General features: G+C 41.9%; 1 protein-coding gene across 1 annotated transcript in view; it reads right to left on the minus strand.

Moving 5' to 3' along the window:
* Positions 1-16,789, minus strand: part of gtpbp4 (GTP binding protein 4) — a 38,415-nt gene extending 21,626 nt beyond the window's left edge. The window contains exons 1-7 of the mRNA XM_043690672.2: positions 16,635-16,789; positions 10,456-10,626; positions 9,375-9,478; positions 8,300-8,436; positions 8,089-8,189; positions 6,369-6,461; positions 809-1,000 (exon numbers count right to left, since the gene is read on the minus strand). Coding sequence (XP_043546607.2) covers positions 809-1,000; positions 6,369-6,461; positions 8,089-8,189; positions 8,300-8,436; positions 9,375-9,478; positions 10,456-10,626; positions 16,635-16,682 — 846 coding nt within the window. The 5' untranslated portion in view covers positions 16,683-16,789. The remainder of the gene's footprint in view (positions 1-808; positions 1,001-6,368; positions 6,462-8,088; positions 8,190-8,299; positions 8,437-9,374; positions 9,479-10,455; positions 10,627-16,634) is intronic.
* Positions 16,790-17,483: the final 694 nt, after the last annotated feature.

A 17,483-nucleotide genomic window follows, 5' to 3' on the forward strand; every position in this document is an offset into this window, starting at 1 on the left:
GTTCCTCCAAGATTAGTTGTGAAACTCACTGTTTGTTAATTTTCTCAGATGCACTCCAATGTCCAGCGACCACACGAATTCAAAAACAGCAAAGTCAGTAACTATGCAGGTTCTCTCTCTCTCTCTCTCCCAACCTTTTAAATCCAATTAATTTATTAACAGAATTTAAATTCCCCAGCCTCCTGGTAGGATTTATCTCATGACTCTGGATTAATTGTTCAGGTCTTCAAATTACTAGTTCAGTAATATAACCACTAATGCACTGCACTCTAAGTGGTATGAATGGTGGTGACCATACTTAACCTCATTGGGAGTGTTAGTCTTAACCCTATTCCCCTGCAAATAATTTTAATCCTCTTTTCTTCAACCACTACGGTATTAATTTTAACAAATCAAAGTTAACAAATCACTAATTATGGTTGTGTATTCCACAACATCAAAACTAAGTTAGCCATTCTAAATCTTTCATTTAAACATAATTATGCCTTCAACCACAGAACTGTCTATCATCAAAATGCTATCGCACCAAACTGACTCAAAACTAAGCATATCATAGGTGTTGTGATAAAGTGAAAATTCAAATGAGAATAAGATTAAAAGGAAAGGTAGGCTTGTATTATATAGCGTCTTCGCAACTCCATAATCCTGATAACTTTACTGCCAATGAATTACTTCATAAATAGTGTCTTTGGTGTAATGTAGGAAATAGGCAACCAATTTGAAAACAGCAAAGTTATCTAAACAGCAATGACATTACTATTAAAAAGTTAAAATAAAATTTTCCCATGTTCAAAACACAAAATTTTACCTTATTTGCAAAAAGAGGTTGAATATTTTTGAAGAGTTCCAGCTGTGCTTCCACAGTGTGGCCACACTGCTCTGACACATCCATCACATATAGAACAGCAGCACGGAGATGAGCCAGTGCAGTGATTGCCTGCATCTCAATGGTATTCCGCTCCTCCAATGGATGATCCAAAATTCCAGGCGTATCAACTACCTAATGCAGAAAAATCATCACCTTCAGTTTAGCCTTTTCTTCAATTTTATATTTTTCATTTAAGAATTGAATAAAGCATTGAACACTGATGCTACACTAGCCAGTAAAGACACTTAAGACAGACACCACAAAGAACACGAAATTAGTTAAGAAAATAAGATTCTGGCCCTTTAGAAAAGGATGATGTCAGGAAAATGTCTAAGCTTCACACTGACTTATACAGAGTATTGTCAGGATTGATCATTGTGAACCAGAACAAGCAGAATATCAACCCAAAACCTGGATATTGTTAGCATTTTAATGTCAGAGGAGAAACAATTGCACTGAACATTGCATAACCATCGCAAACGTTCCCACTTTTGACCTGACAAGGGTGCAAGGTCAATGATGAAACAGCTGAGGACACAATGCCAAGAACTCCTGCAGTCATATCCTGGGTCTGACATGATTGACTTTCAACAACCACAACCATCGTCCTTTGTGCTCGGCACAACTCCAACCAGCAAATACAGTTTCCTCCCAGTTCCCATTGGTTCCAGTTTTGTTCATACACCTTGATAGCACTTTTAGTTCTCACTGCCCCTCTCAAGTTCAACTCTTTTGTCTGTATTTGGACCAAGGCTGTAAATGAGGTTAGATGCCATGTGTCAGAACCCAAACTGAGCAACAGTGAGCAAATTATTGCTGAGCAAGTGCTGTTTGATAACACAATTGGCAACACCTACTAATACTTTACTGATAACCAAAAGTTAGACTTTTGGGGTTAGAACAGGCTGGGTTGGATTTGGCCTACATTTTAAACACAGGACATAGCTAAATAAATTTTCCACATTCTCAGGAAGATGCCAGCATTGTAACTGAATTGGAATAGCTTGATTCGAGGTGTGAATAGTTCTGGAGTAGGTCTTGTGTATTATTGCTGTAATGTTTTCAGAGCTCAGGCCCTTTGCAGCCTTCAGCTGTTTCTCAATACCATGTTGAGGTAGTCGAATTGGTTGAAGGCTGGCATCGGTGATGCTGCGAACCACAGGGAGAGACTGAGACAGATCATCCTCTCCACATTTCCAGCTGAAGATGTCTGCAAATACTTGTTTTGCACTGATACACTGGGCTTCCTCATCAAGAATGGTGCTGTTTGTGAGTCATCCTCCTCTGCAGAATTGTTTGATTGTACAATTCAAGACTGGTTGTGGAAGGACTGCAGAGTTTAGGTCTCATCCATTGATAGTGGGATTGCTTAGCTTTATCAGTTGCATGCTACATGCTTGCTTGACATGCAAGAAGCCCTGTATTATAGCTTTGAGTTTCAAAACCTATTTTTAAGTACGCCTGGTGACCCTAGCATGCCCTCTTGAATTCTTCAAACCCAGGTGATACTCTGACTTGGCGGTAATGGTGGAGTGGCAGATATGCCAAGCCATGAAGTTACAAATTGTGTTTGAATACAATTTTGCTGATGAATTGTAGCCTCATAAAAGCCCAAGCTCAAGGTGCTAGATCTGTTTTGAATCTATCATGGTGACAGTGCCATACAACATGATGAACGGGACTGATGATGTGAAGGCAAAACTTAACTCTAAAGGAATGTGAAGCTGTATCTGCTCCAAGTAGACTGATAAAGATGACATCAAGTATGCTTTTCCCTCTCTCTGGTTTCCTCATGATCTGCCACAGACCCAGTCCAACAGGAGTCCTTTAGCACTTGAGCAGTGGTGCTGCCAAAGTCACGAGACATTGAAGTCTCTCCACCCAGAGAACATTCTGCATCTTGCAACCGTCACTGTGCCCTCCAAGTAGTCTTCAGCATGGAAGGTTACTGATTTAGCAACTTATGCGAGGGAGGGAGTACATGGTGATCAGCATGAGTTCTCCTTGCCGTCACCTGACCTGACACCATGAGGCTTCATGGGTCCAGACTCCATGTGGAAGACTCCTCGGCAACTCACTTCTCATGTTTCTATCCACATAACCACTTCACTGATTTGTTTTGGTTGCAACAGTTTTCCTCCTCAGTATCAAATACAAATTCTTGTCTCATCTGTAAAACACCTTACACTAAAAACTAAAGCATTGATATACAGAACAAAAATTTAGAGCATATGAAATGGTATTCTATCCTGCAGAAATCCAATGGAACCAGCCTTCCAGTAACAAAATTTCTGTTCACCAATACCATTGTTTCCTCCTGAGTCAATGTTGAATTCAATAGAAGGATAGGGAGATGCTGGGATAGAGTGGACGTGGAAAAGATGTTTTCATACTAGGAGAAACTAGGATCCAATGTCACAGCCTCAGAGTAAAGTGATGGCCCTTTTAAAACTGAGATGAGGAGGCATTTCTTCAGCCAGATGGAAGTCATTGCCACAGAAGACTGTGGAGACCAAGTCATTAAGTATTTTAAAGACAGAGATAGATAGATCTTTGATCAGTAAGGGAATTAAGGGTTACCGTGAGAAGGTAGGAGAATGAGGTTGAGAAACGTCTCAGACATAATTGAATGATACAGCAGACTTGATGGACCAAATGTCTTAATTCTGCTCCTATATCTATGGTCTTATGGATTTTTATGACAATCAAAAATGGCATTATGATTACAAAGAACATAGAAAATTACAGCGCAGGAACAGGCTCTTCAGCCCTCCAAGCCTGCGCTGATCTATATCTTCTATCTCAATCTGCCATCTATTTTTTTAAGGATCTGTATCCCTTTGCTCCCTGCCCATTGTGTATCTGTCTAGATACATCTTTAATGAAACCATCATTCCTGCCCCTACCACCTCTGCTGGCAACACATTCCAGGCAGCAACCACCCTTTCCACATATATCTCCTCTAAATTTTTCCCCTCTCACTTTGAATTTGTGACCCTTAGTAACTGAGTCCCCAACTCTGGGAAAACGTTTTTGCTATCCATCCTGTCTACACCTCTCATGATTTTGTAGGTCTCAATGAGGTCCTCCCTCAACCTCCGTCTTTCTAATGAAAATAATCCTAATCTACTCAACCTCTCCTCATAGCTAGCACCCTCCATACCAGGTAACATCCTGGTGAACCTCCTCAGCACCCTCTCCAAAGCATCCACATTCTTTTGGTAATGTGTGACCAGAACTGGACGCAGTATTCCAAATGTGGCTGAACCAAAGTCTTGTACAATTGTAACATGATCTGGCAACTCTTGTACTCAATACTCCGTCCAATGAATGAAAACATGCCGTATATCTTGATGACCACTCTACTGACCGGCGTTGCCATCTTCAGGGGACAATTGACCTGAACACCCAGATCTCTTTGTACATCAATTTTCCCCAGGACCTTTCCATTTACCATATTGCATCTGGAATTGCATCTTCCAAAATGCATCACCTTGCATTTGTCCAGATTGAACTCCATCTTCCATTTCTCCAATCTGCTGTATTCTCTGACAGTACCCTACACTACCTGCTACTCCACCCATCTTAGTGTCATCTGCAAACTTGCTAATGAGGCAACCTGCACCTTCCTCCAAATCATTTGGTATATCACAAACAAGTGGACCCAGCACGGAACTCTGTGGGGCACCACTGGTCACAGGTCTCCATTTTGAGAAGCTCCCTTCCACTACTATTTTGTCACCTGTTGCCCAATTAGTTCTCTATCCATCTAGCAAGAACACCCTGGACCCCATACAACTTCACCTTCTTCATCAGCCTACCATTGGGAACCTTATCAAATGCCTCACTGAAGTCCATGTATATGACATCTACATTCCTTCCCTCATCAAATCAACCTTGTCACCTCTTCATTACTTTCAGACATTTAAATGAATTCAAATTCTGTCATCTGTCAGGATGAAGTTAAAACCTAGGACAAAATATTACCAGGGTCTGAGATGTGAGACCAGTGACAATATCACTAGACTATCACCTCTCCATTCAAAGGATATTCCCAGAGCTGCAACGTTTCAGGTAAGAAGAAGTAAGGCTGAGAGATGACCTGATTTAGGTGCATAAAATAGAGGTGCACAATTAGGGAAGATAGGAATAACTTTTCCCTTACTAGAGGGGTCAGTAAACCAAAACATGTATTTAAATAAGAGCCAGGAGGCTCAGTGAGAATGAGGAAATTTTTTTTCACCCATTCAATTTGGGTGGGTGGTGCAGGAGGAGATCTGGAAGTTACTTCCTGAAAGGGTGTTAAGACACTGGAATTCTCTCAACATTTAAGGTGCATTTAAATTAACTTTTTAAATATCATAAAATATAAGCCTCCAGGTCAAGACATTTAAATGAGATTAGAATATCTAAATAGTTATAAAAAACTAGCCTGGATGTGATAGGCTTCTTTCCCTGTTTTAAAACTCAAGTTTCTTTTTGGTCCCTAAAGCAGCTCATTTTCCTTTGACTAGCCTTTTATTATTTATATGCTCATTAAAAAAAAAAGGATTTTTAAAATATTATCCAGTAATCTATTCTCACTCACATTCTTTCCCCCCCCATTTATTTCCTTCCTTAATTCTCTTTTGTACTTTCCACATTTAGCTATGTTCCTTAGCTGCCACAGAAAGTGTTGGAGGCTGGTACAATTGTAACATTTAAAAAGGTATCTGGATGGGCGTATGAATAGGAAGGGTTTAAGAGGAATATGGGTCAAGTGCTCGCAAATGGGACTAGATTAATTTACGATATCTGGTCAGCATAAGTGAGTTGAACCAAAGGGTCTGTTTCGTGCTGTACATCTCTATGACTCTACTGCAGTATGCTCCATTTTCATAGGCTTATTTTTCCTCTTTCATTTTAATCTTCATAGCTTTTATAATCTGTGAGCTCTATGCTAGGATGCATTTCCTTTCCCATTGGTGGAAATTTGTCTTTATCCGAAATATCTCATCTTTGATGGGTCTCCCATTGCATGGCAGCTGTTTTACCCATCATTCTTAGATAACAAATCACCTGTCAGACATGCCTTCTCAATTCATTAAAATGAGTTCTTCTTCAGTTGGATATTTTCACATCTGACCATTCTTGCCCACTGATAACTGGTCCAATACATCTGTCAACCTGGGAAACATTAGAATCTTCCAATTTTATAGTGTGATCAATGCTCTTGTATTATTGCAATGTCATTTCCTAAATTCAGACCAATGACTTCTGCTGCAGTTGAGACAGAGTTCTGCCTCTTTGAGGCCTCAAGGTTGATTTTCTGTAAAGAGCCACAGTCCAAAATCAAAGAGAGGGATGTTGTTTCTCTTCAGATTGGCAGCTTTTACATATGACTAGCTCCTTCTCGAGATCAGAAAATGACTGGTGAGCTCAATTTGTGTAAAGACTAGGTCTACCTGCTTCTAACACAAGATTCATTACAAATAAAAATGTAAAAGTTGGTGACACTAACCTGCCAGCGCAGGTACCTGTAATCCATATGTCCCACAAACAATGATTTTGTGGTAAAAGCATAGGGTTGCACTTCAACATCTGCCCGAGTAATCTGTAAACAAGCAACAAAATAATGAATCTACGATTTTAATACAACATTTTAGTACAAGAACCTGGAATAAAAGAAAGTCTGTAGTAATACAAATAAATATTTTCGCCTCAGTGCCTTTGAGGTGACCCAAGATTAAAAAGAACGAAAGTCTTTCAAAGCGCAGTTAAGCTTTCGATTCAAAAATTGGATGGCTAAGTGAAATAGCACTTGCCACAAACAGAAAATAAAGGAGGAACATCTGGTCACTTTTCTGGTGGTTTGCCAGAAGTACCTGAAAAGGCAGATAGAGTTTGTGTGAAGATTTGTAGCTCGGGTGCTCATTGTTGTGGTTCTGTTCGCCGAGCTGGAAGTTTTTGTTGCAAACGTTTCGTCCCCTGGCTAGGCGACATCATCAGTGCTTGGGAGCCTCCTGCGAAGCGCTTCTTTGATGTTTCCTCCGGTGTTTATAGTGGTCTGCCCCTGCCGCTTCCGGTTGTCAGTTTCAGCTGTCCGCTGTAGTGGTTGGTATATTGGGTCCAGGTCGATGTGTTTGTTGATGGAGTTTGTGGATGAATGCCATGCCTCTAGGAATTCCCTGGCTGTTCTCTGTCTGGCTTGACCTATGATAGTAGTGTTGTCCCAGTCGAATTCATGTTGCTTGTTGTCTGTGTGTGTGTGGCTACCAAGGATAGCTGGTCGTGTCGTTTTGTGGCTAGTTGATGTTCATGTATGCGGAATTCCTAGAGACATGGCATTCATCCACAAACTCCATCAACAAACACATCGACCTGGACCCAATATACCAACCACTACAGCGGACAGCTGAAACTGACGACCGGAAGCGGCAGGGACAGACCACTATAAACACTGGAGGAAACATCAAAGAAGCGCTTCGCAGGAGGCTCCCAAGCACTGATGATGTCGCCTAGCCAGGGGACGAAACGTTTGCAACAAAAACTTCCAGCTCGGTGAACAGAACCACAACAAGGCAGATAGAATCTTGGTTGATTGACCCACCTGTCGAACTTAACAGCTGCTTAATATACTCCTTCGGTTCTGCAGCCAAGTGCCAGACCAAGTAAATACATTAAAGCCTAGAAATGGAATTTGACCACTCAACTTTCTCACTTGGATTGAAATCGCACAACCTAAATCAAACTTATGACTGGAAACTAGCAAACATACGGAGGAAAAGATTATATGCTGAGTCAAAGAGCTACAAATGAATACACACAGTAAGACAGAATGATACTAATGGATGTTCCAGCAATGGGTCACTGGATTCACAGCATTAACTGTTTTTTACTCTCCACGTGCTGCCAGATCTGCTTTCAGCACTTTGTTTTTGTGATAATGTCATTGGAACAAGAGGTTGACAGTCCCATCAAACAATGCATAACATTCAAGTAAATCTACCTGCCAAGCAAACAAAATATGTAATATTTGTAATAATAGCACTTCATCCAGTGAGTGCAGTATGATTACAATATAACCAAAACTCCATGGACAATAAACAATCCCTGAAAGACAAATTAACTTAGCAAGAAGACAGGATCTTCTGAACGATGATTATAATCATTTACTTAATTATTTCATTGCAAGTTATATACACCTTTATTACATATTATTTTAAATAATAAAAAGACACCTTGTTAATAAAGCTGGATTTTCCAACATTAGGGTAACCACAAAGCAACAACGTCCTTGTGTTGGGATCAATAGATGGCAGACGAGAAAGATGTTGCCGAACTGAAAGAGAAAGAAATGTTGAGATACAGATCTCATGGATTTTGAAAGTCCTCTCAAAAATCTGACAAACTACTCCTAAACTTTCACAAATTTATGAAACTATCACTTACCTTGCTCCAAATACTCCAAACTTTGTTTCTGTCGTTTGAGAATAGTACACATGCGGCCAAGTGCTGCACGTTTCAGTTGTTTGCAACGGTACAGAGAATCACCATATTTCATCAGACGCACATAGTCCTTGGCAACACTGGTTGAAAATTACAGTTTTGTTTAGGTTCTACTGAACATTAGGCATAACAATACTTAGAAAAAGTCTCGAGAAAAATATCGAAGATGGAATAAAGGCAATCTTTGGAGTTGGTCGTTGTGAAATACAATTCATCTAGACATGGAGCAAAAAGCTGACATTTAAAAACAAACGCATAACTGTATTGCTTACAGCATCTTGCATTACATCATACCTTCATGTAATTTTGTTACCTTAACACAAATGCAGCATAATTACTCAATTTTCGGTTCAGTGGTTTTGATCAGCGTAAGCAAAAATAACCAATTGTCATTTATGCTTAATGCTTATGTATGTACAAAACTAATTTCTATACTTGTTTTCTATCTAGCTTGAGAGACCATACATCTGCAACGTTAATTTGTATATATTTTTCTTCTTGCTTGTTACTACAGTCCATTTTGGAGTGAGGCAAAATTTCCAAAAAGCCTCTTTTCAGCAAAAAAAAACCTTTTCTGACAGAGCAGAACAGAAAAGGGGAAAAAACTGCATCACAGATGCAAGCAAATCAGTTTTTGGACATAATTTATTCAAACATGAGATGGGGCATCTGATCTCAAGCACTGGAAGAACTGAGGTTTCAAAATTACTTTGATTTTATACCCTTGTTACCGCTAGCTCCCCTCAAAAATAAATCGACCAGCAGGAAAACTCAGCAATTGCTTTGTTGAGATGGAATACTGATGATGTTGCTATCCATTTTTCAGGGACAGAGATTTCAAGCATCATGACTCAAGAAATTAATCTTGAGTGCTCAAGATTGAAGCCCTGCACCATATTATTCTACATTTATTTCAGTCCAGGTTCTGTGGTACTCATCACAGCAATTCAAATATTTTCAATACTAAGTTTTGACATAGTATTTGCATTAAATAAACAGAAGTTAGTACCAATCTTACTTGTCAATGAGGTTCTTTGCAATGTTAATTTGCCCCAATGCCAGCTTGTAGTGATCTTTATCGTAAAGCACATTCATCAAATCAGCATAAAAAGGGTGTATGTCCTACAAAAACAAAAGGTTTGTCATTTCTTTATAGTCCAATTCACTTCCAATATTTTACACTTATTTAAAAGATAATTTTCAATTGGTATTAGCTGATGCATGTTTTGAAAGACCGGAGATTTTCCTTCATTGCTAGTTTCAAGAACCGATTTGAGTTATGTTGAAATTTATCATCATGACTAAGCAAAACGTATTCTCATCACTGACACTGCTCGTCATATCATTCACTGGTGAAAGGTTTAATAAGCATCATAAAATTACATACATGATTTAAAAGTAGAATTAAGCATCTTTCATGCTGACACGTTTTGCATAAGATGCATGCCTGCTCCATCCAAGAACAATGCATTTAACATATTCCTGTATTTAAACAAAATTTTGAAACAGATTTTGGAAATCACTTGTATTGTGTCTAGGCTGTGCATCAGTACCAACTGATGATCATTAACTGACAATGCAATGACATTTATTTTGTTTAAAGCTGCATTTAGGAGAAACCATCAAATGTGAAGAGTAAACACTGTGAACAAGACTTGAAAAACTACTTAAACAGGAAATGGCTGAAGAGTTAATGGAATCAAAATTAAATCTATTTATTTATTCATTCCATATCATTATATTATACTCAAACAACACAGCAGGAATCCTTTCACCCCATCACATTCATGCTAGTACAAGATTAAGCATGACTATGCAAACATTTGCAAGGACTTGCACAAAATATTTTGATTATATGGAACAGAAGAATGTGCAAGATTTTAAGATTCCCAAAAGTAAGCCATTTTATTTCAAAGATTAACACAAACCTCTTCAGCCAGTTCTTGAATGTTTAGTTTCTCTTGACTGAATGAAAACCTAAATACCAATACATCAATTTCAGCAGCAAATGCTGTGTATAGTAAATATAAATAATTTACGTTAAACTGAAATATGATGAGATTTGCAGTTTTTAAGAAATCTGCCACACAGCAACTTACGTCAAGTTTTGGAAAATCAGTTAGAATCAAGCTGAGACGATCATGATAGTTTTGTTGGGTAAATTTGATCTTGCGCATATAAAAGTGACGAATTCGGCTGATCTGATAGTTTTTATGAATCACTGTTGGTGTCTTCCGTTGAGTTTTTGACAAGGTCAAGTCAATGAAATCCTAAAAGAAACAGACAGAAGTTTTGATCTGTAGAGTTTCTGACCAAACAACAAGCCATATTTTTGTAAATCTTAAATCATTTGGTTTTACCACATCTGCAAAAGTTCTTTCTTGGGGCAAATATGAGTTACAGGGAGAAAGCAAGAGAATGGGGCTGAGAAACATTATCAGCCATGATCAAATGGTAGAGTAGACTCAATGAGCTGAATGGCCTAATTTTGCTCCTATCTCTTATGGTCTTTTGATTTAATTTTATAATGCTCTTTTGTTTAAATCAACACACTAGGGCAAGGTATATTGGTTCATAAAATTGTCTCATTAACTTGATGTCAGTACCTTCTGGAGTTATGGATGCTCGGTTTGAAATCCACTACTATCACTTCTAACATGGAATGTAAAGTTCCATCTCTGAAACAGGATGAAAACAACTCAATGTGTGCTATATACGTTTTCATATATGGCCTTATCATTTTGCAACAGCCAATGCTGTATGCTTTGTATCAGATGTCGCCAAAGGCAACTCATCTGTTAAGTCCTATGTGAGAAGAGAGAGAAAAAAAAAAATCACCTGATACTGACATGTTCAGCTACTATTGGAGTGACAGCAGGGAATACCATGACTATGATATTAAAACTGAACACCCAACGATGGTCACATACAGAAAGCTTTATATTGTATTCAATGTTTTAATATAGCAAACCATCCCAAGACCTTCAGATGTGAAATCAGGAAAAAAGATACCAAAGCAAAAATTAGAAGTTGGTGATCAAAACCATATTAGAAGCACTGTATGTTTTGAGGAGGAGAGGTGGCAGAATTTACACAATTCATTGTCATGAGTGGAAATTTGGCAGCTGAAATTGGGACATTTGGTGGGTTGAAACAAAAGGAGTCCAAAGTCAGGGGAACAAGTTTGAGACATGGACGTTTAGGAGCACGGTTTCTTCCATTGCTGACTAGAAGTGAATCTGCAACATGAGTGAACAGAACGTATGTCTGGTGCATGCACAAATTTCCGTGCATGTCATTTTGCTCCGAGGCCCCAATTTAACACTGCAACTTCAATGACTAAACAATATTTCTCTTTTAAATTACTTGACAAACTACGAAGTAAATTGCTCGAGATGCTGGGTGACAAGTGCGTGGAAATTGATATAGACTTCAATCTCAGGACTTAAAAGATATGGCTCGTGAGATAGTTGACACTCTGGTTTTAATTTTCCAAAAACCCCAAGATTTGGGACAGTCCAAATGGAATGGAGGATAGCAAATGTAACTTCTTCATTGAAAGACGGAGGGGTATAGAAAGAAAGAAACTATACTCCAGCTGGCTCAACATCTTTCACAAGAAAATGTTTGAAGAAAATTTTAAATAAATCATTATAGGTTAGTTCAATAAATTCAAGGTAATCAGACATCAACACAGTTTTAGTGAATATGAGATCATGTTTAACCAACTTACTGGAGTTCTTTCAGGAAGTAATATGCGCTGTGGCTAAGGGGGAACCATTGGATGTACTGTACTTAAACTGCTGGAAGGAATTTGATCCAGTGCCACACCAAAGGTTACTGCAGAAAATAAAGTTGAAACTTTATTGCTGGAACAGCACAGCAGGTCAGGCAGCATCCAGGGAACAGGAGATTCGACGTTTCGGGCACAGGCCCTTCTTCAGGAATGAGCAGAGAGTGTTCAGCAGGAGAAGGGACTTGGAGGAGGGGCGTTGGAAATTTGATAGGTGGAAAGAGGTCAAGGTGAGGGTGATAGGTCGGAGTAGGATGGAGGCGGAGAGGTCAAGAAGACGACTGCAGGTCAGGAAGGCGGTGCCGGGCTGGAGGGATCCGGCTGAGACAAGGTGGGGGGAGGGGGGATGAAGAAACTGGTGAAGTCCAAGTTCATCCCCTGCGGTTGGAGGGTTCCCAGTCGGAAGATAAGACGCTCCTCCTCCGACCGTCGGGTTGTTGTGGTTTGGCGGTGGATGAGTCCAATGACCTGCATATCCTCGGTGGAGTGGGAGGGGGAGTTGAAATGCTGTGCTACAGGTTGGTTGGGTTGGTTCGTCCGGGTGGCCCAGAGGTGCTCTCTGAATCGCTCCGCAAGTAGGCGGCCTGTCTCCCCAATATAGAGGAGGCCACACCGGCTGCAGCGGATGCAGTAGATGATGTGGGTGGAGGTGCAGGTGAATCTGTGGCGGATATGGAATTTTCCTTTGGGGCCTTGGAGAGAAGTGAGGGGGGAGGTGTGGGCGCAAGTGTTGCACCTCCTGCGGTTGCAAGGGAAGGTGCCGGGAGTGGAGGTTGGGTCGGTGGGGGGTGTGGATCTGACAAGGGAGTCGCGGAGGGAGTGGTCTCTACGGAAAGCTGATAGGGGAGGGGAGGGAAATATATCCTTGGTGCTGGGGTCTGTTTGGAGGTGGCGGAAGTGACGGCGGATGATGCGCTGTACATGGAGATTGGTGGGGTGGTAGGTGAGGACCAGTGGGGTTCTGTCCTGGTGGCGGTTGGAGGGGCGGGGCTCAAGGGCGGAGGAGCGGGAAGTGGAGGAGATGCGGTGGAGGGCACTGTCGACCACGTCGGGGGGGAAATTGCGGTCCTTGAAGAAGGAGGCCCTCCACCGCATCTCCTCCACTTCCCGCTCCTCCGCCCTTGAGCCCCGCCCCTCCAACCGCCACCAGGACAGAACCCCACTGGTCCTCACCTACCACCCCACCAATCTCCATGTACAGCGCATCATCCGCCGTCACTTCCGCCACCTCCAAACAGACCCCAGCACCAAGGATATATTTCCCTCCCCTCCCCTATCAGCTTTCCGTAGAGACCACTCCCTCCGCGACTCCCTTGTCAGATCCACACCCCCCACCGACCCAACCTCGACTCCCGGCACCTTCCCTTGCAACCGCAGGAGGTGCAACACTTGCGCCCACACCTCCCCCCTCACTTCTCTCCAAGGCCCAAAGGAAAATTCCATATCCGCCACAGATTCACCTGCACCTCCACCCACATCATCTACTGCATCCGCTGCAGCCGGTGTGGCCTCCTCTATATTGGGGAGACAGGCCGCCTACTTGCGGAGCGATTCAGAGAGCACCTCTGGGCCACCCGGACGAACCAACCCAACCAACCTGTAGCACAGCATTTCAACTCCCCCTCCCACTCCACCGAGGATATGCAGGTCATTGGACTCATCCACCGCCAAACCACAACAACCCGACGGTCGGAGGAGGAGCGTCTTATCTTCCGACTGGGAACCCTCCAACCGCAGGGGATGAACTTGGACTTCACCAGTTTCTTCATCCCCCCTCCCCCCACCTTGTCTCAGCCGGATCCCTCCAGCCCGGCACCGCCTTCCTGACCTGCAGTCTTCTTCTTGACCTCTCCGCCTCCATCCTACTCCGACCTATCACCCTCACCTTGACCTCTTTCCTCCTATCACATTTCCAACGCCCCTCCTCCAAGTCCCTCCTCCCTACCTTTTATCTTCTCCTGCTGAACACTCTCTGCTCATTCCTGAAGAAGGGCCTGTGCCCGAAACGTCGAATCTCCTGTTCCCTGGATGCTGCCTGACCTGCTGTGCTGTTCCAGCAATAAAGTTTCAACTTTGATCTCCAGCATCTGCAGTCCTCACTTTCTCCTTGCAGAAAATAAAGCTCTCAGCAAAGCACATAGCACATTCGTGGGGACAGAAGGTTGGGTTGCCAAAAGGAAGCAGACAGTAGATACAAATGGCTCATCTTCAGATTGGCAAAGTGTAACGAATATCGTGCCAGAGGGATTAATGTTGGTTCCACAACAGTTTACAACTTATATTAATGAACTGGATGATGGGACAGGAAGATATGGTTGCAAAATTTGCCAATGACACAAAGATAGGTAGGAAATTAAGTTGTAAAGAGGAAACAAGGAGGTGACAAAAAGGAACAGACAGATTAAGTACGTGGCAAATGGAGTGTACAGTGAAAAAACATAAAATTGTTTATTTTGGCAGAAAGAATAGAAAATAAGCTTATTAGTTAAATGTTGATAGATTGCAGAAGAATCTAGAAGTCATTGTGAACAAAATGACAGTTAAAATGATTGCTCTCTGATTAGATGCAACTTTTGTTTTTGGGAACTGATTTTGTTGTAAAGGAGACTATTGTAAATTAACCATTTGCACTATTCAATGACGTTAAACAGAACTCACTTTAAAAGATGCTATATCTGCGCATGTATATTCAATACTTCGTCTAATGTTGCTATAGAAATGAAACACAATCTTTTAAGAGATCGGAGACAGGCATTTTAAAAAATAAAGATAAGTTTTTTTTAAATTTAAGGTAGTGTTACAGAGCCTCTACATAGGGTGATGGGTGAGAAAATCTTGCTGCTGTACAATACCCGGTTATCAGGACCTTGGATGAGATGAAGTTTGTGGAGCATTTTTTGGAAGTATTTCTCCAGTTTCTCTTACATCTTCCTGCATGGTCTTTCCAATCTTAGCACACTCCTCACACCTTGACCTCCAGTTCTTTAACCGAGTGCCACTAAACTACACCCAACTTCCTTTACCTGTCTCCAAAAATCCAAGTGTGAAACTCTCTCCTCAGATTTTCATCACTGAATCATTCCTAACTGGAGTTACAAACTACATTGTGTGCCTGTGACAATGAAAGTTGCCCTTGATTTATAAATTCATAAAAGCAAAGTAAAATTTACATTTCAGCAGTTTAGATATAATAGACATCCATCACCATAATTATTTTCCAGGTTTGACAGACACACAAAATCTGTGTGTCTTATAATTTTCATATTTAGCACTCAGGACATTTTTGGGTTAATAGCATTGTACAAGTGAACTGTGAAATTGATTATTGCTGAGTAAGAGAAATTTTATTAAACCTTCTCATCTTGCAATCAGTCAATTCCTCCCCTCCCACGTCTCCCATTGGTATTTCTGTGAATTATCCCAATGAGTACAAGATAAAAGGCTTTGAATACGTGTGTTTTAGCAATACTTGAATTGATAAGTATATTAAACTAATGACTTCAACATCACTTGAGGGAAATACACAGCATAAAATTCTCAAGACAGAAAATCACTGACAAGCTTAAGCTCTTTGCTTGAATAATGAAGACGCAACATACGATCGACTTCTGTTTCTTAAGGACTTTGAACGCTGTCTACTGAATTTACTCATGGCTAACCTTTGGCTTTAACTCCAGTTTTCTACCTATTCCTCATATTCCATGATTCTACGAGAATGCAAAAGTTTATCTACTCCAGGTGCATTCTCAAGTACAGTTGAAGTACACTCAATTATGCAGTGGACGAGAAGAATCTAAGGATTTGCAACCTTTTGAGCGAAATCATTTTGCTCATCTCGGTCCCAAATGACTTGCCTTCTGCCGGAAAAACAACACATCAGTGTCAAGTTCCAAACTTAGGTTTTGAAAAGGAGTGAGACCAAATCAAAATCCCACAAATCAGCAGCTGGCGACACCAAAGTGGAGATGATCCGCAGGAGGCGGAGGGAGCAAGTGAGATGGAGGAGGAGGAGGAGCCTTCGACAAAACTCATCGCTTCCACGTAACTGGGGCGGCGGGGGGGAAGAAAGGGGAGAAGAGGAGAAAGTTCTGCTGCAGTCCTGGGAAATTCTCCACTCCCTTCACGACTGTAATCAGTAACACGGTGACATTTTAAACCACTGTCCCAAAGCTGGCCAGTGCAAGACTGACAAACCGGTTCCTCTGGGGAAGATTTTTAAAAAGGGGGAATGGAGGGTTCAGACATAATAATTAACATAATAATAAACATCAAACATATTAATAATGACCAAATCCACCGCGGGCCCAGGGGTGACACTCAGCCCTAAGGAAAGGGGAGGGAATGTGGGATTGACGGGGGAACACGTGCCCGAGGGCCCTCAGCCCAGTTACTCGCCACTCGGACGCAAACCCGGCCTTTCAATGTGTAGCGTCTGACAAGCCAGTCACCCGGTCGCTCGCAGCCCCCCGAACCGCCACGACCTGCCTTGGAGGACGGCACCACCGTGATCTTCTTGAAGTTGTAAAGCGCCATTGCGACCCGCCACTCCGCACCGGGAGAGAGGACGAGGAGGAGGAGCCCATGAGCAATGGCGACAAGATGGTCCAGATTGTTCAGTCCTCCCAACTGGAAGATGAAACAGCGCCACCCCACTTCACCTCAGCCTGGGAGGAGAAAAAACGTCACCACGCTCCGCCCAGTCCTGGAGGTGAAACATGCGCCACCCCGCTGACCACAGCCTGGGAGGAGAAAAAACGTCACCACGCTCCGCCCAGTCCTGGAGGTGAAACATGCGCCACCCCGCTGACCACAGCCTGGGAGGTGAAATAGCGTCACCACGCTCCGCCCAGTCCTGGAGGTGAAGCAGCACCACCCCTATTATCACAGCCTGGGAGGTGAAATAGCGTCACCACGCTCCGCCCAGTCCTGGAGGTGAAGCAGCACCACCCCTATTATCACAGCCTGGGAGGTGAAATAGCGTCACCACGCTACGCTCAGTCCAGGAGGTGAAACAGCGCCACCCCTCTTACCACAGCCTGGGAGGTGAAACAACGTCCCGCCTTCTCCATCCCTGAATGTGGGTTGGAGAAACTGGACCTTGGTGAATGTTTGTTTTTATTTTTGGATAGATATTGTGTGAAAGATATCTTAATCAGAACAAACAGGGTGCTGGAGAAATTCATTAGGTCTGTAAGCATCTTTGGAGAGAGAAACAGAGTTAACATTTCGAGTCCAGTATGACACTTCAGAATTGAAAGATGTTAATTTTTTAATGTACACTGTTGACCGAAGAGAAGACTGTTGTTAGTGGTGGAGAAATAGAGAAAAGTGGTG

Source organism: Chiloscyllium plagiosum, unplaced genomic scaffold, assembly GCF_037043375.1.
Source record: "Chiloscyllium plagiosum isolate Xiang-an unplaced genomic scaffold, Cpla_swu_hap1 HiC_scaffold_5, whole genome shotgun sequence".
Lineage (NCBI taxonomy): Eukaryota > Metazoa > Chordata > Chondrichthyes > Orectolobiformes > Hemiscylliidae > Chiloscyllium > Chiloscyllium plagiosum.